The 25,143-nt window shown below is 65.2% G+C and overlaps 1 protein-coding gene across 3 annotated transcripts in view; it reads left to right on the plus strand.

Moving 5' to 3' along the window:
- The window catches only part of AHDC1 (AT-hook DNA binding motif containing 1), a 63,890-nt gene continuing 38,747 nt past the window's right edge, over window positions 1-25,143 (plus strand). The window contains exon 1 of one of the 3 annotated variants that reach the window (XM_059729487.1): window positions 1-284. In XM_059729487.1, coding sequence (XP_059585470.1) covers window positions 179-284 — 106 coding nt within the window. In that variant the 5' untranslated portion in view covers window positions 1-178. Of the gene's footprint in view, window positions 285-3,777; window positions 3,935-19,528; window positions 20,324-25,143 lie in introns of those variants that run through there. The other 2 variants (XM_059729488.1, XM_059729486.1) reach the window with 2 other exon arrangements.

The raw sequence follows: 25,143 nt of genomic DNA on the forward strand, positions 1-25,143 counted from the left end.
AAGCGGCGGGGCTGGGCCGGGCGGCACCGGCGGAGGAGGCGGAGGCGGAGGCGGAGGCGGCGGCCGGGTGTCTTCATTTCCTCTCCCCACCCCTCGGCGAGCGCAGCCCGCCGCCCGCCCGCTCGCCGCCCGCTCCCCTTTGTGCGCCGGCCGGGCGGGATGTGAGCGGGGCCGCGGCATGCTGTCCCTCAAGGGCCCCGACGGGCCCGGCTCCCCCGCGCCGCAGCCCGACCAGCCGCGCCCCGACGCCGCCGACGGGCCCCGCCAGCCGCCGCCGCCGCACGGTGAGTCCGGTCCGGCCGCGCGGCCCTTTGTCTGCGCGCCCGCAGCCCCGGCAGCGCGCCCACACCGCTTTCTTCTTGCCTCGGGGGGGGGGTTTGGGGGTGAGGGGGGGTTGGAAGGGGGAAAAAACACACAAAAACGCACCCCTTCTCCTTGGCTGCCTCCCCCCGCACAGCCGCGGGGCGAGCGGGGGGTCCTGCTTCCTCCCCTCCTCCCTCCCTGCCCCCCGCCTGCCGCACTGGCGCTCGCCGGGGTGCCGCGGGACGCTGGCGCGGGGCACGGCCGGTCCCCGGGGGAGTGACAGCTGTCAGGCCGCCTCGCCTGCCGCGCCTGCCTCGCCTGCCTCGCCTGCCTCGCGCGCGCCTTCCCCCGCTGGCGGGTTTCGGGGCGATGCTTGGGTCCGGCGGGACGTGGCGCCCGTCCCCGCCAGCCCGGGCGCTCGCCGTGGGCACGGCACAACACGGCACGGCGCGGCGGGGGTCTTCCCATCCTCCCCCCTCCCTGCTCCACCCCGGGGTGTTTGCTCACCGCCGTCTTTCTTGCTGATCTCTGGAATTTGTTGGGGGGGGGGGTGTGTGGAAAGAGCCGGAGGCCGAATTCTGCTCTGCGTAGGCCCGAGCCGTCGTGGGTGTAGCTCTGTGGGCGCCGCCGGCGGCCACGGGACCTGATTTCGGAGCACCCCCGCTCCATTGATTTTTTTATTTTTTTTCCATTATTATTTTTTGTTAGTTTTCCCAGCAGAGCCGCCGCCGCCTGCCCCTGGCGTCCGCGAGCGGATCGGCCCCACTCGACGCCAGGGCGGCGTTGGCACCGGGTCGCGGGGGAGAGGTGGCCCGAAGGGGCGCTTGGGCACCGCGTGCACCCTGGCCATCTCCTCCTCCTCCTCCTCGGAAGCAGAGGGGCCTGGGGCAGGCTATTTCTGTTGAGATCCCGAGGAAAGCTCTGGGAGAATTGTAGGCTTCTATAAATAGTGTGTCAGCCGAGTGGAAACAGAGCCTTGCAATGCTCCTGCTAGTCTCCCGAGTGCTAGCAACCAGCACTTGGCAAACAGGGCAGCTGTGGGGGGGGCTGCTTCCCGCCTCTGGGCCCGCGGCGTGGTCGTGCTGCGGCGGGGGGACCCTGGCTGATGCACCCCCTGCACCGGAGACCTGGCCCGCTCCCTAGTCTGCGGTCTGATGTGGTCATGTGGGGTGTTTCCGTCTTGGGGGCAACAGGAGACCCTATAAAGAGACCTCGGTCTTCGCGAAGTGCCGTGCGTCCGCTCTCGGGAAATCGGGGCCCGTTGCGGCGTGCCAGGTCCAGCATCCCGGTTGCGTTGGCCCCTCGCGCCGACTCTTATGGGCCACGTCTCTGGGAGGCAGGGCACGGTCCTGATTTACCCCCGGGGTAAGACAGAGGGGACCGGGGCCTGCTCTGTGCCGCCGCGTGGGCGGTGGAGGTTGTGCACGTGGTTAGGCCCAGTGAAGGTTTGCGTAGCATGTATATTATATCTATATATCTTCCCCTGGTGGGAATAAGTGCCAGGCAGAGATCCCGCCATGCTGACAGGCCTGCTAATAACTTGGGCTTCTGGAGGGAGGAGGGCATTTCTCTTGTGGCCGGTGTGGCGCGAAGGGGCCCAAACCCCTGCTTCTGCGGGCATGCTTCGGACCTGGGCTTTGGGACGCACGAGCGACCGGCCACGTGAGGGGCAATTGAGAGTGTGTTGTCCCTCACATGTTCCCTTGTGCGCTCGCATCCACAGCGGAGGGGCCACAAATTGCACCCGCGAGGTGGTCTCTGGACACATGTGGCGTGGGTGGGCATAACCCCCTGCTCTCTGTGGTGCCCCATCTCCCCTCCCTAGATGTGAACGCCAGCATTGCTCACCAGAACACCTGTGCATGCTGTGGTGGGGGCACACCACCTGGCGTGGCACACGTGGTCTTCCTGGTGTGTATGTGGAAATGCCTTGTGCTGCATGCCATGGCGCCTTCTCTGCGTGTGCATGTGGGCATGCTTTTCCCTGCAGTGTGACCAGTGTGTGGACCGGTGTGCTGTGGCCTGCCACGCCATGTCTTCATGCGTGCCGGCATGGGCCAAGGCAACACTTTCATTTCCTCACACGATGGCGCGGCACCGTGGCCTCTTCCCTTTTGTGCGTTGTGCTAGCCACCATGCCCTTTCTACCCCCGAGACGCTAGGGTGTTGCATTGCCCATGGGGACACCCCTTCCCTGGCGTGGGGGCATTGGCAGAGGTGTTTATTTTCGCAGTAAAAGGTGGCTCGAGCGCCGTGGCCGGGTTTTATTTACTTTTTGCAAATACCAGAGGGAAGCCAATGTGATCTCCCTCAGGTGCCCTCTGAGGTTTTAATGTGATGTCTCACGGTTGCAGGGGATCGTAGTGGGGTGGGGGTGTTATTTGGTGCTGTAATGTGAAATGGCCTGGAGTTTATTGTGCTGCCTTCAGGGCCTGGCTGGGGCAGAGGGGAGCATACCCTTGCTGCCCTTGGGGAGCAGAAAATGTGGCCTGTGTGCAAGGAAGGGAGTGCTGCCTTGAGCAAGGTACGCGGAGCGTGCGGGCTGAGCCCGGAGCTGGGGGTGGGGAGGGGAGAGCCCTTCCTCCGTGGGGGAAGTCTGAACCACAGACTGCTCCGTAGGAACCGCTGCCCGGCCCGGGCACGGGGTCCTGGGTGCACGGGGAGCAGACGGTTTGTCGCAGCAAGGGGCGCATTCTTCCTACAGAGTCATCAAGGCCCCGGCGCACTGGGCACGAGAAGGGTCCCTGGGTGCTGAGCAATTCCTCAGGGAGCCAATTAAATGGCTCATTCCCCCCCCCACCCTCCCCCAGCTGAGGGGAAGCTGGATTTCGGAGGGGGGGCCAGGCGCGCTTTCAAACAGGCTGCCCGTTGGGGCCTGTTACCTGCCCGGGCAGGAAGGCTGCCCCCGGGGAGCACCTGTTAGAGCTTGCAGGATGCGTGCATGCCAGCTGGCCGCGACAGGAGCGCGTCCCCCTCGGCCGGGGAGAGGAGGGCAGGGTGGTGTCTCCCTCCTGCCCGTTCCTACCCCCCAGCTGCCTGCGGTCACGCCGCTGGTGCTGGGAGGGGGGCGAGATGTGGCCAGGTGCGTGGGACGCGCTCGGAGAGGGAAAGCAGCTCGGCTTCAAGGGCAGGGCCGAGCCCCCCCTCAGGCAGCTGGGGCCGCCAGCCCAGGTGGGCAGCGTAGGTGCTGCGCAGACCAGGCCGGGGTGGCGGGGAGATGTTAGCAAGAACTGGCAGGCGCGAAGCTCTCTGGGGAGGGAGAGGGAGAGAAGTCCCAGCCCACCTGCAGAGAGGGGGGCAGGCTGCAACGCAGGAGCTGGAGCTGGGATTCGCGCGTTGTCATGCACATGGAGAGGAGGTGGGGGATCCTCTGCAAGCATGTGCATGGGTGCTCCAGAGACACCCACCCTCCCCGGAAGATAACGGAGGGGCAAGGCAAGCCTGGCGGCTCCTCTGCTCTAGGCGCGGGCTTAACTCCCAGCTGACTGCAGCATCTGGATCCGCCTGAGCTTTTGCAGAGTCAGGGCCTCAAAACCTCCGGGCGAACGCAGCCCGCGCCCGAATCTTCGCCCGCGGGAGCCGGAGGGGTCCGTGCAGCGAGGGTGGGGAAATCATCCGGAGAGAGCAGAGGGTAAGGCACGGAGACGGGGCGCAGAGGAGGGCTGGGAGCTGGACCGAAACCCCGGGCGGAGGGAAGCTCCCTGTGGCGCTGGCTGGTTCCTGCTTTCCGGCCAGTCTTAGGTAGGAAGGCAGCTGGTCGGGACCTGTGGGAAAACAATGCAAGCGGGGTCTCGGCGGGAGGGCAGGAATGCGGGGCCGGAGCCCTGGAGGTGACAGTGGACGGCGCTGAGCAGAGAGGTGTTTGCGAGGCAGGCCAGCGGCACGGGAAGTCCGTGGGCTTGGGGCCCGTGGCCTTAGAGACTGGAACAGAGGAGCCATTGTCTTCCTTCCCAGCCCCCCTCCGAGGGATGGGGCCGGGCTTCCCTGCCCCTCCGGACGGGCTGCGTCCGTCTTCCAGGAGAGGCGCAGCCCCCTCTCTGGGTGGTGGTCCTGCAGCTCTGAGAGGGGGCATTTCCCCTCGGGCTCCCTTCCCTTGGCGGTGGATCTGAGAGGCTCTTGGCACGTGTAGGAGGATCCCTCTGGCTCCATAAGCAGCAGCAAACCGTGAGTCACTGGAGGGTCCCAGTGCCCCCAGTACAGGAGCTGGGCACTGGGCTGTGGGTGCCGAAGGAGGCAGGGGAGCTTGGCACGCGGGAGAGGGCTGGGGAGGAGTGAGCGGGGCTGGGCTACGTCCGGGCACAGGAGTGAGATGTGGAGCCAAGAATCCAGATGGCACCGGCGGGCTGAGGCCCGGGGGACAGCTGGCCGCTCTCTGGGGGCATCAGGGTGCTAGCAGGGAGACCCCAAAAAGAGGGGCCAAACCCTGGCAACAGGTTGTGCTAGGGCAGGAGAGCTGGGCACCCATTGGGCTGCGATGCATTTGTCCCTATAGTGGCCCTGGGCACAGCCACCCTGATGGGCAGGGAGCTGGGACGCGAGGAGGTGGAGGGTCTTGTCCAGGGGTCTCCCAAGAGCCAGGGCAGTGCCCTAACCCCTGGGCCACCATTTCACCCTGCTTATCCACAGTCTCAAGGGGTTTCTTCCCTTGCTCCGACGGCAGGCCGGTGACTGCAGGGGGAGGGGAGACCCGGGGGCTTTCCACAGCAGGGCAGAGGCCTGTGTTTGCAGATGGATGGCAGCGTGCCCGGGCTGTAATGTGACCCCGGCCTGCTGCTCCCAGCCCCAAGGTCAGCGCCTGGGCCTCAGTCTCCTAGCTGCTTACCTCTCAAACCCACCCTGTTTCTCTGCCCCCCCTGCAGCCGGCACGGTGCTCCCATCGCCCGTTTTGCCCCTGGCCAGCAGCAGTGCATGGGTGGGATGTTCGTGCTGGCTCTGTCCTGTGTGTGCTCTGGCTCCACGTGGCTCCAGGGATGCAGGGGGGCTGTGGGGACCTGAACCTCCCTCCTGCCCCAGCTCTGGGCAGCTCGGGGGGTGGTATCTCTGGGCTCCCAGAGGAGGGGAAGGTGCCTGCCCTGGATGGTGGTGGGGCAGCAGGGCTTTGTCCGTGCTTTCTTGCCCATGCGTAGCGGGAGTAGGGGCAGAGAGCAGGGCCTGCATGGCGTATGCAAGTGTGGGCAGGGCAAGAGCCAGAGACCAGCTGGAGCTGGCTAGATCCTGGGGGTGCTGGAGGAGTCATTGGCATGGAAAGGCCTGGCTCTGGGGGCCTCTTGGCGCTGGCTGTCCCCTGGGCCCAGTATGCGCATGTGTGCACCACAGCTGATGGAGAGGAGAGCCAAGGGGAGGCAGGCAAGGAGGGGTCAGCTCTTAGCCTGCTCCACGGGGGCATCGCAGGGTCCCCATGGCCTGGCATGAGCTACAAAGGAGCAGCCTCCCAGCTGTCTTGGGACACTGCCTCGCCTTGGTCCTCTTCCCTCCTGGGATGAAGGGCATCCACTTGGTCTCCAGGCCTGCGCCTGGGTGGGTGAAGGGGCCAGGGCACGGCTGGCACATGGCAAGTGAGGGGTTGAATCCCTGATCCCTGGGGACAGGAGCTGTGCTCTGCAGCCTCCATGCCCGGCCCCAGCCATATTCCCAGCCCCAGCCATTCGGGAGGAGAGGAGAGCAGCCTGCAAAGCTCGTTCTCAGTCCTGCCCTCCTTCCTCCTGCCTCTGCTGCTTCAAAAGCAGGGATGCCCTACAGGCAGCGCACTCAGGATCTGAACATGGGCGTGGGGGTTGGGATTTCAATGCTGCTCCTTCCTCTCCTGCCCCCCAAGCTGGCAACTTTGCACCCCTGTGCCCAGCCGCTTACAGGGGCAGGGACCCCTCTGCCCTCCTTGCCAGGCCTCCCCCAGATACAGGAGAAGCAAGCCACCGCGAGCCCGCTCTCTTGCCAAATAGGCACGGGGGGGTGAAATGAGCACTGTGTGTGCAAGAGCCGAGGACTGCCAGCACATGGGCCTGCACGCGTGTGCGTGGTAACACCTCTGGGGTATGCACGCGTGTGCCTGTGCACACACGGACACCCAGCCCCCGCAGGCACATGCAAGCTCCCCGGGCTCCCCTTCCCGCAGCCACCCCTGCCAGATGCAGGCTGGCTGCCAGGGCGCGCAGGCAGCTCCCCTCCGTGACGGGCAAGCATCCCGCGTGCTCAGACCCCTTCCCCCCGCCCGGCATTCCAGGGGAGTGAAACACAAGCGCTGGCAGGGGCCGTCTGCTCGCTTCGGCCTGCTCTGCTCTCCAGTTCCTGAACAAAGCCTCCTGGCTCTCCTGGGAGTGGGGCTGAAACAGGAGAGGCGGCTGCTGCTGCCGCTGGCCAGCCATGCCTCACATGAACAGTCCCGAGTCCCACCTCGGGTTTCCAACTGGGGGAGCCGGCGTGGGGCCCTGGAGCGCTGGGGCGGAGGGGAGCTGCCCACCAATGCAGCTGCCTCTGCTCTCCCCAGGTCCCTCCTCCGGGCTGTCCCGGGTCCGTCCGAGCCGCCGCAATGTCTCCAGATGACTTTTTATCCGTGCGCTGGGGCTGGAGGTGCTGCCAGGTGGGGCGTTACCTGCACCTGGGGCCTTTGTGAGAGGGGAGCAGCATGGCGAGTGTTGGACCAAGTCCTGCGGGAAGAGGTGGGAGAGGGTGAATCTGGAGTCACTCCTGATTGCTGCCAGCAAGGATCCAGGGCCCAGCCCTGCTATCCGTCGCCTGGTTGTCTCTTGGAGTGCGTGCCCGGCTGGCTCTGGGGCTGGACTGGGGATCCTTTCCACGCGGCACCGTGCACCCCCGGGTCTCACCGCATGTGGGGAGCACGACCTACAGTTGCCCTGTGCCGGGCTGGCTCAGGACCTTTGTCCCCAGGCAGGTGCTGGGGAAGCCATGGATGCAGGCACTCCTGGGAGCTCGGGGTGGGCCTGGGCAGCTCGGGGGGCACGGCGGGCCGGATTGTAGCATCCACCCGGGGCTGACTTCCATCCCCACAGAACAAAGCTGGGCTGCCTGCCCCCGAGCGACGCCAGCCCCCGTCAGCGTGCTCCCCGACAGGGAAGGTTATTTTAATGGATGCATTACTTTAAACGAACCCTCTGCCATCTGTTCCACCCCCTAATTACGAATGCGGGGGGTGGGGGGAAGAAAAGTCCCATCTCGCAGCCAGCGCAGGAGAAAGTAAAGATATAAGTGATTTAAATGCACGGAGCCACAGCTCCACTCCTGCCTGCCAGCGACCAGGGGCAAGTGGTGGAGGGAGACGTCCCTCAGGCGGGCGTGCGGGGGCTTTTTCTTGTGTGCTGGCTGTGCTGGAGAGTGGGCTGTGGCTGGGAGGAAGAGGAGGAGGAAGAGGGGGGCATCTTCTCCCTGCCCCCTCCCGGAAGGTTAGCTTTGCCCCAGGGCTAGACTCCTCCTCGCGCTGGATTCAGAGCCTTCAAAGTGCGAGGAAATGTTCCCTTCCTCGGCTTGCTGCAGTGCACGCTGGGAATTCCAGTGGGGCGGGGGCGAGCGCGTGCGCGCGGGTGTGCACCACGGAGAGAGAGTGAGCGAGCACACACACACGCAGCTGCCTCCTCTTTCCTCCCAGCCCTGGCTCTCGGCAGCCCTGCCACAGCAGAAGGACGAGTGGCGGAGGCGGCTCAGCTCATGTCCGCGCTGCTGGGACCTCGTGTGCAAAGCCCCCCCACACCCCATACCCCGTCGTGCATACTCCGTGCGAGCCGCTGAGGGACCGTGGTCTGTGCCCCGGGGCTGGACGTGAGCTGCAGAGGTGAAGGGGTTTGCCCAGGGCTGGGCAGGGAGATGGGAGTCCAGAGTCCTCGGGTTGCTCGCTGGACTAGGGGCAAGCCAGGCTTAAACTTGGGGCTGTGGCCATCGCTTGCGTGACACCCCGGTCGCCTTGGTGCCAGAGGAACCAGGAGGCCCCGGGCCATGGAGCTTCTGTGTGGAGGTGCAGTGGACATGGGAGCTGAGGGCCACTGTTGAGCCAGGATGGGGGCAGAGCCGGGAGCCTGGGTGGGCTTAAACCCACCGGTCAGGGGCACAGGCCAGCGTGGCACTGTGTCCCGCCCCATTCACGTTCACAAATGTTTCACGTGATGCCGGGCCCTGGGGCTGCTAGCTCGTCGAGCAAAGCTGTGTCTTAATAGGGACCCCGTCCCCTGGGCTGACATGGCCTGGGGACACCCGAGTCGGTGAAGGGCACCCCAGCACTTCCGCTCCCCCCGAGGAAGCCTGGGGTGTCCCCCATTCCTCACACCTTGCTCCAAACATCTGTGGTGTCAGCACCCACCCAGCAAAACCCCAGCCCGGCTCCTGCCTCCCGGGGCAGGACGGTGCCAGCCAAGAGCAACAGGGCAGCATTCGACCTTGCAGCACCCTCATTCCTAGTGTTGGACCCTGTAGCACCCTCAATCCTGGCCCTGGATTCTTGGCTGCTTTGAGTGGCAGGACCACCTCGTACGCCTGCAGGGTCGTGGCCCGCCGGCAGAACGTGGCACAATCTGCCCCGACTAGTGGTGGGCATCCGTCTGGGTCACATGCTTCAGCTTTGGCCCAGCCTGGCTCTGCCCTCACAATCTTTTCCCCCTGCCCCATTTCCTTTGAAGTCCCAGCTCTGGGAGTCATGCCATTTGGGAGTCAAGCTCTACCTGCAAAGTTCCCCCTCTTATGCTGACAATGCCCAAACCCCATGGGTGGGATGCCCCAAAGTGGTTGGCTTTACAAACAGGACTATTATTATTAGTATTAGTATTAGTATTATTATTAATTTATTTAAATGTCATGCTTTGGCCAGGACAGGGGCTGACAGGGTTTTCTTGCAGGCTGGGCTGGGTGTGCACGTTGTGCCGCATTCCCACGTACCTACATGCACATCTGGAGTCAGGACCTCATAGCCCTGGGGCAGCTCCTGCCTGGCAGGGGGGCCCGATGTGACTGGGACCCCCCCCCCAGGTGCAGGGGTGCAGGCTGGGACCTGCCCTTCCTCTGGGTGCTCCTGGCTTTCCGTGTCTGACTGCAGCAGATGCGCCAGCGCTGCAGGAAGAGGGAATTAAGTTGGGCTGGAGGAATTTTAAAGATTGCTGCAGGCCGGAGGGTCTTAGACACCCCTGTGGAGATGGGCAGTCATGCAGAATTAATCCTATCGGCAGCCCGGCGCGGCTTCAGCCGGTACGGATCTTCAGCAGAACAAGGGGGGAGTGGGGGCGGGGGCCGAGCCGGGGAAGCGAAGGCAGCGCTCGAGGTGGATGTGAAATTAATAATAAAAAATTAAAGCCCGAGCACGGCTTTCCCCAGCGGTGGGGCTGCTGGAGGGGGGCATGGTGGGGGGAGGAGGCAGCCCATTCTGCCAGGCCTTCAAGGCAGACCTGTTTGCAATAGCGAGCAGCCTCCCCCCCCACCCCTGCTCCTACAAAGCACCGCAGCCAGCTCCTGGGCTGGGCTGGTTTTGCACCCGCGTGTCTCATGGAGAGGGAACTCCCTGCTTCCCACCCCGGTGCCCGGGTGGGATTCTCCTCGAGCCCTTCCCAGGTGCTTTCTGCTTGCAGAGAGGTTTCTGGGCTTCCAGAGGAAGGCCTCTCCTGTGGCACGGTCCCCCCCCCACGCATGCCCGGGACGTGGGGCACCGTATCCGGGTGATTGGCAAGGAGGGAGAGAGGGAGGCGTGTCTTGGAAGCCTCCACATGCCGGGCCCCGGCTCATGTGAGCTGCACAATAACCGATGAGCTCATGGAGCCGCGGGACCCGTGGCCCGTGGCGGTGCCGACCCACGGGGGGCTCCGGGGGACCTGGGCGCCTGGCCGGACACAGGCGTGCCCTCGAGGCGGCGGGTGCTGGGCAGCCCTTCCCCCCGCGCAGGCGGTGACACATGCCCGTGGCGGCGTGGCTCTGGGGAGCAGGGCAGGGCTGCCCTCCGTGGAGTGCTCTGCAGCTGTTGCCTAGCCCTCTGCTCCTCTGTTTTATAAATAATGCAGCAGAGAGGCGTGTTGGCAGGGAGCTGCACAGACAGTTGGATCGAAGGAGCCTGCAGGCCGGGGAGGGGGGAGCGGCGGGCAGAGCCGTGCAACTCGAACCGGGGGGCTAGGGTGGCCAGCGCGCTGGCGGGGGGGAGGGCAGGGGCCGTGTAGCTCGGGGCAGCTGGGTGCCTCTCACCCCAGCCGCTGCGAGTCTCACGGCCGCGGTGGGGGCAGCAACGTGGCTAGTAGGGACACGGGGCCGGAGCCCCAGCCATGGGGTCGAGAGGGTTTAGGAACCCAGGAGTTCTCTAGATGCCACCCGCCCCTGGCTGGGCACGAAGCCCGGCGCCCCTCCCCGATGCAGGACCCAGGAGCCTGGTGCCCTGCCTGCGGCCGCCCCCCAAGCCCGCACGCGATGGGGAGGGCGCTGATCAAACTATTCCTGGCACAGCCCGCGGAGTCTCCAAGGTGACACCCACGCACCGCGGGGGCCATCGCGCCGTCCCCGCTCCTCCTCGTGGCTGAGTCGCCGGTGGTGGATCACAGCGTGAAAGGTTGCCATGGCAACCCTGCCGGCTCGCTCAACTAACCTGAGTAAACATTAACGAGCACTGGGGCCCGCCTGGGCCGGGGTCGGAGGTTGGGGGCGCCGGGCGGGAGGGCCGTGGCTCCGTGGGCACCGGCCAGGCCCACGTGGCCCCGGTGCCCCCGGCGGGAAGGGCCGGGCTCATGCAGGCGTGCATGTGTGCATGCGTGCATGGAGGGGGTGTTTCTTTCCTGAGCAGGGTGGAAAGATGCGTGGGGGGCATCGTGGCTTGTGGCCCGCCTGTCGGAGCAGGACTCCTGGGTTTGCTTTCTTTCCTGGGAATGAGGGGCCGCCAGCTAGCCACAGAGCCGGGCTCCAGGACACCTGGGTCCTAGGCCTAGTGCCACGATGCAGTTCAGGGCAACACTGGGCAAGCCCCTCGCCCCTCTGGGACCCCCAGAGCCACCCCGAAATCTAGCACCTGGGGGACCGGCAGCTGCACCCTCACCTTGCAGGGAGCAGAACGAGCACAGCCGGGTTCCCAGGGGTGGGGGCAGCAAGAAAGCTACCCAGGGCTCGCCTGAGAGCCTGAGGATTTGGGGTGACCCCCCTGAGGGCTACGGGCATGGGAAAGAGCTTCCCGAACACAGCCGCAGGCTGCGTGCTCCCGTGCTCGGCCACTTCCAGACGTTGCAGCGAGCCGCCTGTGTCCCTGCCTTGCCCGTGGGTCACAGGCGCAAGCCCCCATGTCACACGTGCGTCCCCACCCACCGTCGAGGCCTGCAGTTGGCGACGTGTCCCCGCAGCTCCACTGAGCCGGTGTCCAGCCTCTGGTACCAGAGCAGCCCAGGACCCGGCTTGGCACCTTTCTGTCTGCCCCGATGGCCTGGTTGGCGTGCCCAGATAGGCTTGCAGCTGGGCGTGCCGTGCTGCTTGCAGGGGGGATAGACCCCCCGAGCTGGGGTGAGGGGGGTTCAGAATCAGGCCCATCCCGTGCCCTGTGGGTCCCGGGGCCGGCCGGCGTGGGCACCGGGCCGAGGTGCGGGGGCGTGGGCTGCCTTTGCGGTGAGGCAAGGGCGTTCCTCCAGCAGCAGCTGCCTCCCCGCCTCCCTGCAGTTGCCACGATGAGTCAATTCGCAGGGGCCCTCCCTTTCCTGAGAGCTTTTCCCTCTGCCTTGACCCAGGCCCTCTGGTAGAGCCCCCTGCCCCCAAAGGAGGGGCCGGGCACCGCGAAGGGCCTGGGGGGCGCTTGTTTCCCAGCCTGCTCGTGTCTCGCCCCTGGTTCCCGCTGCCCCCCCCGCGGGCTCGTGGTGCTCCGGCATCAGTGGCGGAGAGGACCCTCTGCCCCCTCGTTTGTGTCTCGGGGCGACAGGACCGTAATGGAGCTCATTAGAGGCGGAGGTGCAGGTGCCCCGGGTACCTTCCTCGTCCTGGAGGGCGCTTAATGAGCGGCCGCTAACGAGCAGCTCAGCCCCACGCAGCAAGAGGCTTGATTGGAAAGCAGGAATCCCAGGGCTGTGCTTGGAATTGCAGAGCTGCCTTCGTGCGGGAGGGGGTCGCTCCTGGACTTGGCAGGAAGGAGTTAATGAAGGGGCCAGCTCACCCCTTCCACCCCACCAGGGTCCCAGGTCACCAAGGTCCCTTTGGGGTGATGGTTCCTCGGGGTCGGAGCTGCCCCCACTGGTGCACGAGAGTGCAGGCATGCCCCCTGGTCCCCGTACAAGGCTGCTTGTGCCCCAGAGGGTTCTTGTGCACAACCGCCCTGGTGCACGTGGGGCATTGGCTGCCCGCAAGCATCTCTGCACCTGGCCCTCTCCATCCCGTGGGTGCCTGGCTGCACTGTGGCTGCAACCTCAGCCTCTGTCCCCATCAGCGGCCGCGGCGGCACTGCACTGATTGCTCTCAGGTCTTCTGGCCCAGTTGTCTAACAGCCTGAAACCTGCGGGAAGATGGAGCAGAGACTCCCTGCCAGCAGCTCTCCTGCAGTCGCCTGATTTCCTCTCTCGCGCACGCACCTGATGAGGCTCCAGAGCCTCTTCCCTTCTGCTTGCCTGGCTTCAAAATGCACCCCCCTCCGCACAAACCCCTTCTCTGCACACCCGCTGAGGTGCACGGGGGCGTGGGGAAGAGGGCATCCCGCAGGGGGCTGTGCCTTGTGTTGAGTCATCCCCACTCAATGCCTCAGTTTCCCCCACCCCCTGCAATTCCTCTAGTTCTCAGTGGGAAGGGGGTTGAACCCGGGTCCAGTTTGTAGGAAGCCACCTCCTGCAGGAGTCCCCAGGGAAGGGAGGTGGCTCTGCCTGGGAAGCCCTGGGCTATTGGGAAGGGTTGGAGACTCCTCACTGGTACCCGCAGAGGTGCTGGGAGGTGCTGTCTGTGTTTGCTCTGGTCCGTGCATGAAGCTTTGGCCCATCCGGGTGTCACCCACCTGGGGGGCCGGGTGCTTAGAGCCTAGCAGGGAGAACGGTTGTTCCAATACGAATGCTTCCTCCAAGGGCTTGTGTCAGCTGCCAAGTGCCTACGGCCACCAGGGCCACTCTGGGCTAGGGCTAGGTCCCCGTCGTGCCCGCTGGGGTGGGAGGCAGCAGCGTTTCTGCCGCGGCTCTAATGGAAACCAGCCCCTTGCCTTGGATGGGGGCTCCGGCTTTGCCATGTGCAAAGAGGCTGGCCTGAAGCACTGTACCTCAGTTTCCCCACCTCTCAAGGGGAGGATAAGTGACGTCTGTGTGCCTGCATGTGGGTGCTGGAGGGGTCAGGGGACACTGGGTAGGGGATAGCAGCGCTGTTGAGGGGAAGGGGGTTGGCAAGGAGGACCTGGGGGCTCAGATCAAATCGCCCTCCCCCTCCCACCCGCTTCCTTCCTCCCTCTGTGCCCCCCCCCCATCCATCTGTCTCTCCCACTCCCATCAGATGCCGCTCTGGAGGGAGCGGAAGGATATCGGACTCCTTCACCCCCCTGCCGGCAATGCTAACGAATGGCGACAAGCTGCGCCACGCTCGGCTGGGGTCCCTCGGCCCCGCGGGCGACCCCGGGCCCAGCTCCCTGGCAGCACGTGCCCTGACCTCACAAGGTGCCTCCAGGCTTGGCCTGCCTCGTGGCTTCCCTCCCAAACCACCCGGGCATGCCTCCTGTGGTGTTGCATGTCCAGGGAGAAGCCTCCTCCTTGAAGCTGTGCCTCTGCACCTTGGTGCTAGCTTGCCTGGTGCTCGTGGCCCTTTGCATGTGGGCGCATCCCTGCTACTTGCTGAGGAGCCAGCGGTTTGCTTTGCAGCGGGGCTGGCAGTGCCCCCTAGCCGGGCCTGTCCTTGGAGGGCAGGCGCGCACAGGGAGGCTGGCTGGTAGGAGAGGGGCTCCGGCAGGGCCTGGGGGGTCTGAATTCAGCACACGGGCCCCGGCACCAAGTACCCCTGGGCAGTGAGCTTCCTCTATGCGGCCCCCCTTGCTAGCACCCTCTTCTCCCCACCAGCCTGGGGCTTCAGATGTGGTCGGCCTAGCATAGCGTGGAGACCTTGGTGCATCTCTGGGCTTGTGGCAGTCAGTGGGGAGCTGTCGTGGCACATTGCCACCCGCTATGGCCACGTTGGCCCAAGAAAAGTGGGGTTGTAGCTTCAGGTTCCTCCCAACCCCCCTGAATGGACTCGCCCCGCTCAGCCCCAGCCCTGGACCTGTCTCCCAGGCAGGCGGGAGGCCGCCCCCCCAGCAGGCGGGCAGCGCCAGGAGCAATCAGCTGCGCCTCTGCACTGCCACCTGCTACTCTGCCTCTGACTCATTGCCTGCATCCGGTCCTCCCTCCCCCTCCGGGCACACGGGGCTTTGGCCCGGAGGTGGGGGGGTCTCTGCCTGCGCCCCGCTGCTGGAGCCGGCTTGGCCCAGGGGAGCTCTCCCCCACTTGCTAGCAATGGCTCTGTCCCTTTGGGACACGGAGTGGGGAGCTGGCTCCGAGCGCTGCCAGCCGCTCGGGGTTGTGCAGCTCTCCGGTCCCCCTTGGAGCCAGGCGCAGGTCCTTTTTAGTGTGCAGACAAAGGCGCGGAGGAGGCTCGCGGCCAAGAGCGCGAGGGTCTGGAGACAGTCAGGAGATGCCGGCATGTCTCAGCAGCCAAGCAGACCGGAGCAGGCGCGCGCTGGGGTTTGCAGCCCCCACCGGCCCTGTGGCTGTGGCATTGCTTTATACAGCCAGGCCATGCCAGGCGTGCTAGGGTACCCTAGCCTGGAGGGCATGGGTTAATGCCCCCCACCCCCCTGCCCCACACACAGGTGTATCCGGTGCATTTTCCCCTGGGGGGCTGGGCTGGGAGCAGGCTGGGGCAGGAGGAGTGGTGTGTGTCTCCCCACCCATCGTCAGCCAACAGAGGAGAGACTGGTGGGTGCAAGGGGTGCAGCGGTTGATGGGTGCAAGGGGAAGGCAGGGCTGTGCTGGCGCTTGTGCCCGGCCTGGCCCCAGGTGTTTCAGAGAAGCCTCCCCGCCCCCTGCCCCTGCTGTACCTTTAATCTCCCACCAAACCTGCTTTTCCTGCAGGCTGGTGTCCACCCCTCTCCCCTTCCCCCTCCCCACAGAGGAGCTCCAGGAATCCGGTCCTGCTCCCACCAGGACCCTCCCTGCCCTTGCCCTGCTGCTTCCTTCCTGCCCCAGGCTGCTGGGCACAGCCCAGGCCATGGGGCCATGCGGCCCTGAGTGCTTGTGGGCAGGATGTGTGAGCATGGCCCAGGCTGGGCTGGCCCCTAAGCACGGCTAATGCAAGCCTGTGGAGGGGGGCTGAGTCCCAGTGCCTCAGCACCCTCCAAAGCGGAGGAGAAGCCGCAGGCGCCGAGGAGGTCCGAAGGCCCCCAGCGCCTGTTCTCGTGCGAGTGACTTGTAGTGTTTGTAGAGTTGAGAGCCGGCAGGAGGGGAGGCGCAGGAAGCCACAGGCCACGGTGCTGTGCTGTCCGGGCACGGGAGAGGCGTCGAAGTTTCCCATGGGTTGGGGAGCGACTGTATTTCCGGCCATCCTGCTTACCTAGAACCCAGGAGTCCTGGCCCCCTCCCCCTGTTCTGCCCATTAGGCCACGCTCCCTCCCAGGGCTGGGAAGAGAACCCAGGCATCCTGTCCGCCCAGCTCATGTACTAGCCATGATCTCTCTCTCTTCTGCCCTGGTTGTTTGGCCCTGGGTTTTCCCTTGGGGGTGTCTCTGAGACGCATGTACGTGCATTGTCCCCATTTTAGAGGTGGGGAAACTGAGGCATGACTCACTGGAGTCTGTGGCAGACCCAGGATGTGAACTCAGGTGTCCGCCGCCCCCTCTCCCATGCACACATGTGCACACACTCCTCCAAAAGGCCACCGGCCCCCTGCTCCCTCATCCCAGGACCCCCCGCCTGTGCTGGTAGCGCAGTCAGGTCCCTCTCCGCGGCAATGCACATCTGAGCCCAGCCCTTATGAAAGGGGCTTTGTGTGCTCGGGGCAGCCGCCGGCCTCTCCCCCTCCTCCCTCAGCCCAGCTCTCAGGCTGGCCCTCTGCGCCTGTGCATCAAGGATACCATTTATTCTCGCCTGCTGGGGAAAGCTGGATGGGCAGTGGCTGCCTCTGCTCAGATTTTGGGGAGGGGGGTGTCTTTTTCTTTCCCAGCTGAGCAGCGAGGCAAGACCCTGCATAGGCACTGGACAGGGCACGGGTTGTTGGCATCTTGGGTGCCAGGCTCGTCTTGCGCTAGGCACGTGAGAGCAGGGCTGGGCACCGGACTGAGAGTGGGAGCGGAGCTGCAGTGACCTGCAGACGGGCTTGTCCTGATGCAGCCCCCAGGCCGTGTCTTCGGGGCACCTTGCAGTGGCTTGTGGTTGGTAAAGCCGTGCCATTTCCCCCTTAGCACAGAAGGAGACTGGGGAACAGGGTGGATGCGTGAGCTCACGGGGTTATGGCTATGCCAGAGCATGAACTTGCCCGTGTGCCTGCCCCGACCCATGGTACATGCCAGCTGCCTTGCATTTCCCGCAAGGAAAGAGCGGGCACCCTGGAGGGGCCGACCTGCCCTCGCCTCTCCCCCAGGCTTCCCCTGCCGTGAGCTGCTGGTGCAGCCGCGTGCCAAGGCAGGCCTTGCACCCGAGGAGCTCTCCCCAGCTTCAGTCCAGTGCCATTGCACCCTGGAGCCCAAACCCGGGGCAGATCCCTGGCTGTCAGCCTGGCATCCGGGGGCTGCTGGCTTGAAACAAACCCGCTTGTTTTCTGGAAGGTGCTGAAAAGCCGTCAGGACAGAGGCGGGGGGATGCCCTTCAGTGACTACCCCCAGCTGTTAGGGCATGGGTGGGTGCATAAGGCACTAGCTGGAGGTACAGGAGCCTGGGGTGCCATCCCCCGCATACCTGGTCTATTGGGGTCTCTCAGTGCTTGTCCCTCCCCGCCCAGCCCCCTCTGCCCTTTGGCTCACACGTGCTTAGGGGCATCTTGCACTGTGGGAAGTCAGAGCGGGGGCTGAAGCTGAAAACAGTGCCACCGCCTCTCTCTGCCAGCTTCAGGGCTGCGAGCAGCAGGGACCAAGCCCACGGGCTGTGGCATAGCTACTGTCCTCCCATGGGCATTCACAGTGGAGGGCAGGGGGGTACAGGGAGTCAGGCCAGCAGGTTTTAGCTCCGTGCATCCCTCACCTGCTCAGGGCAGGTGGGTCAAGCCCCGGAAGTGTGGGCAGAGCCCAGCAATGCCCCCCTGCCCATTGCAAGCGCCTTGGGATGAAGCTACCAGTCTGAGCCTGGACAGGCCAGCCGGCCTATGCACCAAGGTGGGCCATGCCCCCATGCCACCCCCATACCCACTCTCTGGGAGCAGGGGGGGGAGCTTCCTCACAGCCCCCCTGCCCTGACCTCGGAGGCCAGCCCTGATTTGGGGTCTGTCCTAAGGAAGTTCCTTATTTTCAGGCTTTCAAGCCCTGCCAGCGGCGCGCATCGTCTCTCCCTCATTAATGGACTGCAAGTTAGCGCAGCCCCCAGCAGGAGCCGGTCCCCTGGCTTGGGAGGAGGGGAGAGGAAGGGGTCAGGTTCCCCGCCACGCACACCTTCATCCTCCTGCCTCTGCCCCCCTGCCCCCTGGTGCTGAGCCGCTGGCCGGAGGCTCGCTCCCGCTCTGCTCTGGCGTGTGGCGCCGGGGCAGCTCTCGGCCTGGACAGGAAGACGAATGAATTCCATTACGGGATCGTGATTTTATTCCACGTGTCAGGGAGTCGGAGATTAACTTGCTCACCAGTCTGTGACAAACCCAGGCGCACACGCACACCCCTCGCGCGCACACGCACGCACACATGCACGGAGGAGTTTGTGTGGTGGCTGCAGGTGCCCCCCGGGCGCATCTCTGCAGCAGGGCTGGGCAGAGAGCATGGGCCTGCGCCCCCCAGCCGTGTGGGGCCCGCAGGCCCCTCTGATCGCTGGAGCTGTTGCCGCTGCATGTGCACAGAGGCTCTTGTGCATCGTTCGTTCGTCGGCTCCTCTGTCTCCCTCCCTCTGTTTATCCCATAACGCTCTCCCTGTACACAGAGTTATCCTCAGGGACCAGGGCGAGCTGGAAGGTGGGTAGCAATTCACTGCCGGCCCCTCTGTGCAGGAGCTACTCCATGCCCTTCCTTTGCACAGCCCCTGTAGCTCCTCGTTGTCCATGGCTTCAGCCCTTGCTCTAGACCAGCAGCAGCTGGGACATTTGGCCGTGGGCCTGGGCGTGCTTTTGGCCCCTTCGTGGGCGGACGTGGTTGCCCCCGGGAGACGGGATGTTTCCGAGCATGCCGGGCAACACCTCGCCTTTCAGCTCGTCCCCCCCACGTCAGATCCTTGGCAAATCTGACCCGCGTCACCGTTTCCAGGAGGGCAGAGTCCCAGGCGGGCGCGCTGGCAGTGGGTGGGCTCGGTGGCTCGCCATGCACCCCTCTCTGGGCCAGGGTAGGTCAAAGGGAGCCCGGCTGCCCTAAAGGCTGGAGCACCGAGCCCCTGCCCAGGCTGGAATGGCGGCGCGCGACTCCCCGGTACCTGGCTAAATGGCAGCTGGGCGTCGGGGCCGTGCATCTGTGCCACATCACTGCAGCGCTGGGGAGGGCTCGGCGTGGCTCAGCTCAGCTGGCTGTGTCTTAACAGCCAGGAAAGAGGAGAGAGAGGCGCGCACACACATGCACACGCAGGCAGTAATGAGCAGGGGAAGAATAGCAGGGCTGGGTGGTTGCAGTTGACCTTCCCAGTGCAGCTGGCTCCCTCCTTTCCTCTCCCGCCCCTCCCCGAGTCGATTTGGGTGCAGGCAGCTGGAGGCTCTCGCATTCCACTTCTTGGGTCACTCGCCTTCGAAGCCTCTCGGGGACGCGGGCAGGCAGGAGCTGGAACAAACAGGCAGCAGGCTCTGGCTGCAAGGAGGCCCAGGATTGCGTCTCCCCCAGCACCCACCCCTCGAGCCCCAGAGCGGCCCAGGGGCTGCCTTTGAAGCCCCCAGGGTGGAGCAATGGGGTGCAGGGTTCTCCGGTTGCATGGGACATGCATGGGCCTGGAGGGTGGCAGCGTCTGGGGCCCTGCGTGCTGGCCTGGCCTCACCCTTATGGAGGTGTTAGGTGCGGGGAGACGGGAGCTAAGACCTGCTCCGGGCAGGTAGGTGGAAGAGGCAGGGACCCCAGGGGCTGGTCCAGGCTGGTGAATGTGCCCGGGAAAGGGGGCACATGGGGATTCTCCCCGGGTGGGTCTGGAGGAAGCGAGGCAGGCTGCAGCAGGGAAGGTCAGGCCTGGGCAGCTGCAGCCACTCCACCCTCCTCCAGATTTGCCCATTAATGCAAATGCAGAGGCCTGAGTGGTTCGTTAGCAGCGTGTGGAATGGAATAATGCATCCGCATCCCATTAGCCTAATGAAAAAAGGGAACGGGCACCTGGAACAAAGCTGCCGACTCTTGGCCAGTCTCCTGGAGCCTCTGGCGCAGGCGGCACCAGGGCCTGGCCCCTGCTCGCCTCGGTTGCCTCCTTGCCATGGACTCCGAGTGCCTCAGGGTCCCGGTGCTCTGGCGGGGATGTGGGGTGACGGGAGGGGGCTGCAACGTGCCCCACTGCCCCGGACCTCCGGCCATGCCCAGGTGGCTGTGTCAGTGGCTAGGGGCCTGGACCAGGGTGGGCTGTTTTTGGGAGGGCAGGTGCCTAGCGCTGGTGCCTATGCATGTCCCAGCGCTCAGCTCCCAGGTGCGGGGCAGGAGCAGGGCTTGCTCTGGTGCAACTGCTGTCCGGTTGCCCTCGGGCACAGCCATCGCCTCCTGCTTGTATCGCCCCACAGCAGTGCCCGAACCAGAGGGGCAGCGCCGGGCAGTGGCTCCAAGCCGGGCAGGGCCACGTCCTCTTGCTCCCAGCTCCGGGCCTGGCTGTGCCAGCGCCTGGCCAAGCCGAGCTGACTGGCTTCCAGCAGGCCGGGCTTCAGATGCTGTTATTTCTGCCTCTTGCCTTCCTCTCTGTGTCTCCGCGGCCCTCCCCTTCCCCTCATCCCCGCCCCCAGCCTCTCGGCTGTCTCCATTCCTCTCCGTGTTGGAGCTTGTTTTGGGCATCTCTGGGTTGCAGTGAGTCACGCCGCGCGTAGGGGATTTTAAAAGCCTTCTGCTGTCGCTGGGAGCCAGCTCGGGCTGCTCTGGCTCTGGGGGTGGCGTGCCGGCCGGGGCTTTGCAGACAGGCGCGCTCAGGGGTGGGCGGCGTGAAATTCCCCCACCCCCTGCTTCCCCCCATGACTCCCGCATGCACCGTTCCCCCCCGGCGAGCGGGGCCAAGGGGTCTCTCTCTTTCTCTCTCTCTGGAGCCGGCTGCGCTTGGCCAACGCTGCCAGCGGCTGAGTCACAGATGAAACTTTAGAGCCGTTGGAACTTCCTTCGCAGGGCCCCGCGCGGAGGGATGTGGTCGATCGGGGCGACTGGGCTGGGCGTGCGGTTACCCAGTTTCCAGTCTGGGCCCCTGAGACCCGGGCGCTGGGGTGGGGGGCGGGAGATTTCCCAGCCAGGGTGGGTGGGAGGGAGCCCTGCTGCGTCTCCCCGGTTTCCTGGGGAAGGGGGGATGCCCCCTGCCCATCTGTCCCCCGCGCCTCCAGCCGTGCCGGGAAGATCTTGCGGCGGGGCTGGATCAGGAGGAGATTTAGGTCAACGGGAGTGAGGAGAAGCAGCCGTCTGCAAGGCGGAGGGGAGAGGCCGGCGGCCCCGGGGGCGGATGGAGCAGGGCGAGGGCGGGCGCCGGGGAAGACCCTGCCAGCGTGGGGGAGCAGGGAGTCTCAGCGTGGTCTGCAAAACCCCCCGAGCTGCACCTCTGCCATCCCGCCCCCACCCCTGCCAGGGCCGTGTCAAGTGCGGGGGAAAGCTGTGCCGGGCAGAGAGCCAAGGTCAGCCTGACATCCAGCACCGAGCTTGGGCTGGGGGGAGATCCACGGCAGGGGGACGGGGGGCTACTCAGTGTCAGCTGGGTCCTGGCAAGAAGGGCCCCAACAAGCCATGAGGCCAGGCCTGTGGAGCAGGGTGCAGCCCCAGGGCTCCCATACAGCGGGCAAACTTGGGGTCTCTCTAGGTGCTGCCCGATCCCATCCCAGCGAAGGCCTGGTGCAAGCGTCCTGCGTGCCGAGCCCAAAGAAGATCGCGCCTCGTACGCTCTAGCAAGGCCAGAGGCATGGGCATCTCCCCCCGGGCAGTGGCGTGGTGCCTGCATTGCTTACTGTGCCGTGGTCATGCCTCCCTCCCCGGCCCCTGGAGATCTTCTGGGTCCGTTCGCACGCACAGAAAGGGGAAGCGCTGGTGGTGCTGGGGCCAGCTCCTTCCTGCCATGGGCCTCCCCACAGCCGCTGACTCAGCTCTGCCAGGCCAGAGACGGGCAGGAGTCTCTTCCAGGGGAATCCCGAAAACAGGAGGGCAAAACCCTGCCATAACCTCCAGCTACCCGCCTCAGTGGGCTGGAGCTGGAGGTGACCCCCGGCCCTGGGGAGGCTGCACCCCCTTGCGCCAGGCTGTCTGCAGGGATTCCCCCTTGCCCGACCAGGAGAAATGGGCACTGCTCAGCCCTAAACCGGGGCTCCCGGCACCTGCCTGGGCCTTTTCCTTTCGGTTTCCGTTTGTTATTTCCAGTGCAGCTTTGCAGGGTCTCTGCTAGGAGGGATTTTCTTCCAGGATCCCTCGTGCACAGGCCCAGCCCCGGCACTGCATCAACTGTGCACTCACCGTGGCAGCAGCACCCCGGGGTGGGGGCGCAGGAGGCTGACTGGAAGTGGCTCCCCTCGCTGAGCTCCCCGCATCTCGGGGTCCCCTGGGGAGCCCACGGCCGGGGCGGGGTGGGAGGACAGGGCGGGGAGGGGCGGTGCCTTCTAGGAGCCGCCCGCGCGGCGCAGTCTCGGCGGGCTCCGCTCGTTCTTTAAATATCCAGCCTTTCCAGGTGGGGTTGGCTGGAAATTAATTTCCGGAGCTATTTTCATTTTGCTGTGTTTAATTTGCTGTTTGTTTTAATTAATTAGCGCCGGGTGAGTCTCCTACTGAGCATCCTGCAGCCGGCGGTGGCAGCTGAACCCACACGGGGAGGCCGGCCGGGGGTCCCGGGATGCCAAGGGGGCTGGGGCAGAGGCGGAGGGGATGCCCCCACCCCCTGCCTTCCCCTGGGCTCCCCTGTCCCGTGCACGCGTCCATCGGTGCTATGGACTTGGCGCCCTGGGCTGGGGGAAGCGATGGTCTGATTCAGGGCATCCTCAGGCTGGAAGGGCCTTGGGCTCTGTGGTGCAGTAGAGGGAAGGGGGTCTGCTGCGAGTCCTAGGGGCAGAGGTCTAGAGGCATCTCCAAGGGGATCATGGGCTCCTCCGCACCCCCAGATCAGGCGGTCCCTCCCCAGGGGCTGCGGGGTCCAGCAGGACCCACTGGCATCATTAAGCCTGTGCCATGGTGGGGTGGGAAACCAAGAAGAACGGGGACCACGAGCAGGGCCTGGTGCCTGAATCGGAGCAGCCTGGGAGCGCCCATGTTGCTTGTTGGTGGCCACACGAGCTCATCTGAGCCAGGCCACCCCCTTTGCAGTCTCCCCGGGAGGCTCTGCTGGGAGCTGGGGGCCTGGGGCCCTGCCTTGCCTGGGGCTGGGTGTGACCGAGTGCCTCCTCCAGTGGGTCCAGGCATGGAGGAAGGGGCCAGCGGACACATCTTCCCCCATGCAGCTGGGGGAGGGAGGAGCTGCCAGCACGGGGAGCCAAGTGGGCTCTCTGCACTGCCCTCCCGGCCTGCCTCCGGCTCTTGGCAAGGCGGCTGGGCCTGATAAAGGGCAGTGGATGCGGGGAGGCCTTGTCCATGCAGCGTGTCTGGATCCAGCTGCCAGGAGGGGAGCAAGAGGGAGAAGAGCAGGGCCCTCTCCTCCAGGGCACACCGGCGAGCCCAGCCTGCCGGGCTAGAAGGCAGGTGATAAGGAGGCTATTCCTAGCTCTGTTGCAGGTGGCTGATGGAGGAGGCTCGGCTTCCCAGGATGCTAAGCCCCCACATCTGCGTTTGGGCCCTGCGAAGGTCAGTGCTGTGCCTCAGTTTCCATAGCTGTAGCGGGGCAATGGTGCTAAGCTGTGCGCCCACGGGGAAGGGGCCTTGCACGGGAAAGGCACCAGAATCCTTTCAGCAGTAAAAGGAACCGCCTGAATCGGGCCCTGCGGTGCTAGCCCCTGTGCCCTGGGAGAGAGGGCACTTTTCCGGAGGGAAACCGGGCAGGGGCAGAGATTGCAGGTGTGGTTGTGATCCAGCAGGTCCGTGGCACTGCCATCGGCCGGGTCTGCAGGCTGCATGGTCTGGTGGCCCTGTGCTTGCTGTGCCTCAGTCTCCCCCTCTGTAAAATGGACATAGTGGCTCCCGCCTCCTGTAATGTGACTTGAGATCCGTGGCTGATCCGCTCGAGAGAAAAGGCAGGCGGCAGTGGCTTTACTTATGGACTCAGGGCAGGTGACATGATTTGCCCGGGGTAGCAAATCGGTGGCAGGGCCTGAAACATCCCTGACTCAGCAGCTCCCCATTGGCTTCTCTAGTCATGTGACCGCGACACTTAACCCCGTGTGCATGCTCCAGCTCGGGTGCAAACTCCAGGCTCGGGGCACAGGCTCCCTGGAGGCACCCCTGCCCCAAAACCCAGGTCTCTGCAGGCGTATGGACTGGGGGGGAAGGTCCCTTTTTTGTGCAGTTGGGCTTCTCAACCCTCTAAAAGCCAAGCTTTCTCCTTTCCAGCAGCCAACATATTTTGGGCAAATGCCTCTTTCCCCCCCCTTGCAAGCACAGAGCTGCTGGCGACCGAGAACAGCAGCTGCTTGCAGGGGGAAAACCAGGGACCGTGCAGACTTGCATTTCTGCATGCCAGGAAGCTCGTCCCGCCCCGTCCTGCTCCCAGATCGCGCGAGCCAACCTGGGCTGCGTCGCCAGCGCCAGGAGGGGAGGGGGATCCGCGCGGTGTTCGGGGGCTTGAATTCCAGCTTGGCTGCTGGCGAGCTTTGCAAGGGGAGCGAGTGCACCCCCCCTCCCCCCCGGGGGGATCCAGCCCCTCCCCGCGGCTCTGCACGGCTCCATTTAATCTGCAGTGTGTGCTCCTCGCCTCTTCTTTATCTCTAGAGGACATTGCCATGAGAACAGGATCTTTGTTTCCACAGGGCGCATCTCCAGGAAGCGAGCGAGCGTGCGGAGGCAAGGCCAGGCCGCGGCCGGCACGCCATGCTCACTTCCCCACCCGGCCTTGCCTTGGGTCAGCGCTCATGACCTGGCGGGTCCTGGTGCATTGTGGGACGCCCGCCCGGCTGGCCCCGTGCTGGGAGCGGAGGCTTTTGGGTAACTTCCAAAGGTGCCGCGATGCATTGTGGGATGGCGTTGGGAGGACCAGCTGAACGGCGGCAGCTGCAGTGCTGGTGGGTGGGATTTTCCCATCCGCACTGGGAAGGGATCCACTATCCATCAGCTCAGGCGGAGCGGAGATAAAGAGCTTGTCCCTGCCTTTGCAGCCGCGCCAGCGCAGCCAACACCTGTATGCCTGCGGCCGGGGGGGGTCCAAACCACAGCCTGGTGTGAGCAGGGCTATGCCCCATCCCGGGGGTCTGCACCCCCTGCTCAGCTGCCTTCAGGGAGCCGAGAGGCAGCAGGACTCAGAGGAGGGGGATGGGTTATGCACTATCCCCAGCCCCAGGCTTTGGGGTGGTCAAAGGGGTTGGGGGGCCGCCATGGGACTTGCACTAGACAGCACAGAGCTCACCTCATGCAAGTCTCTGCTGTTAGGACCTGCATGAGAGGGGATGCATGGCAGCTTCAAAGCATGGGCCTTTCGCAGTGCATGGGGGGTTGGCCCCTTGGGTGCCAGGCACTGCTCCTGTTGTAGCAGGGCCTGTGCTCGGGGCAGAGGCTGACCGCAGGGCTGCAGA

Source organism: Alligator mississippiensis, chromosome 6, assembly GCF_030867095.1.
Source record: "Alligator mississippiensis isolate rAllMis1 chromosome 6, rAllMis1, whole genome shotgun sequence".
Lineage (NCBI taxonomy): Eukaryota > Metazoa > Chordata > Crocodylia > Alligatoridae > Alligator > Alligator mississippiensis.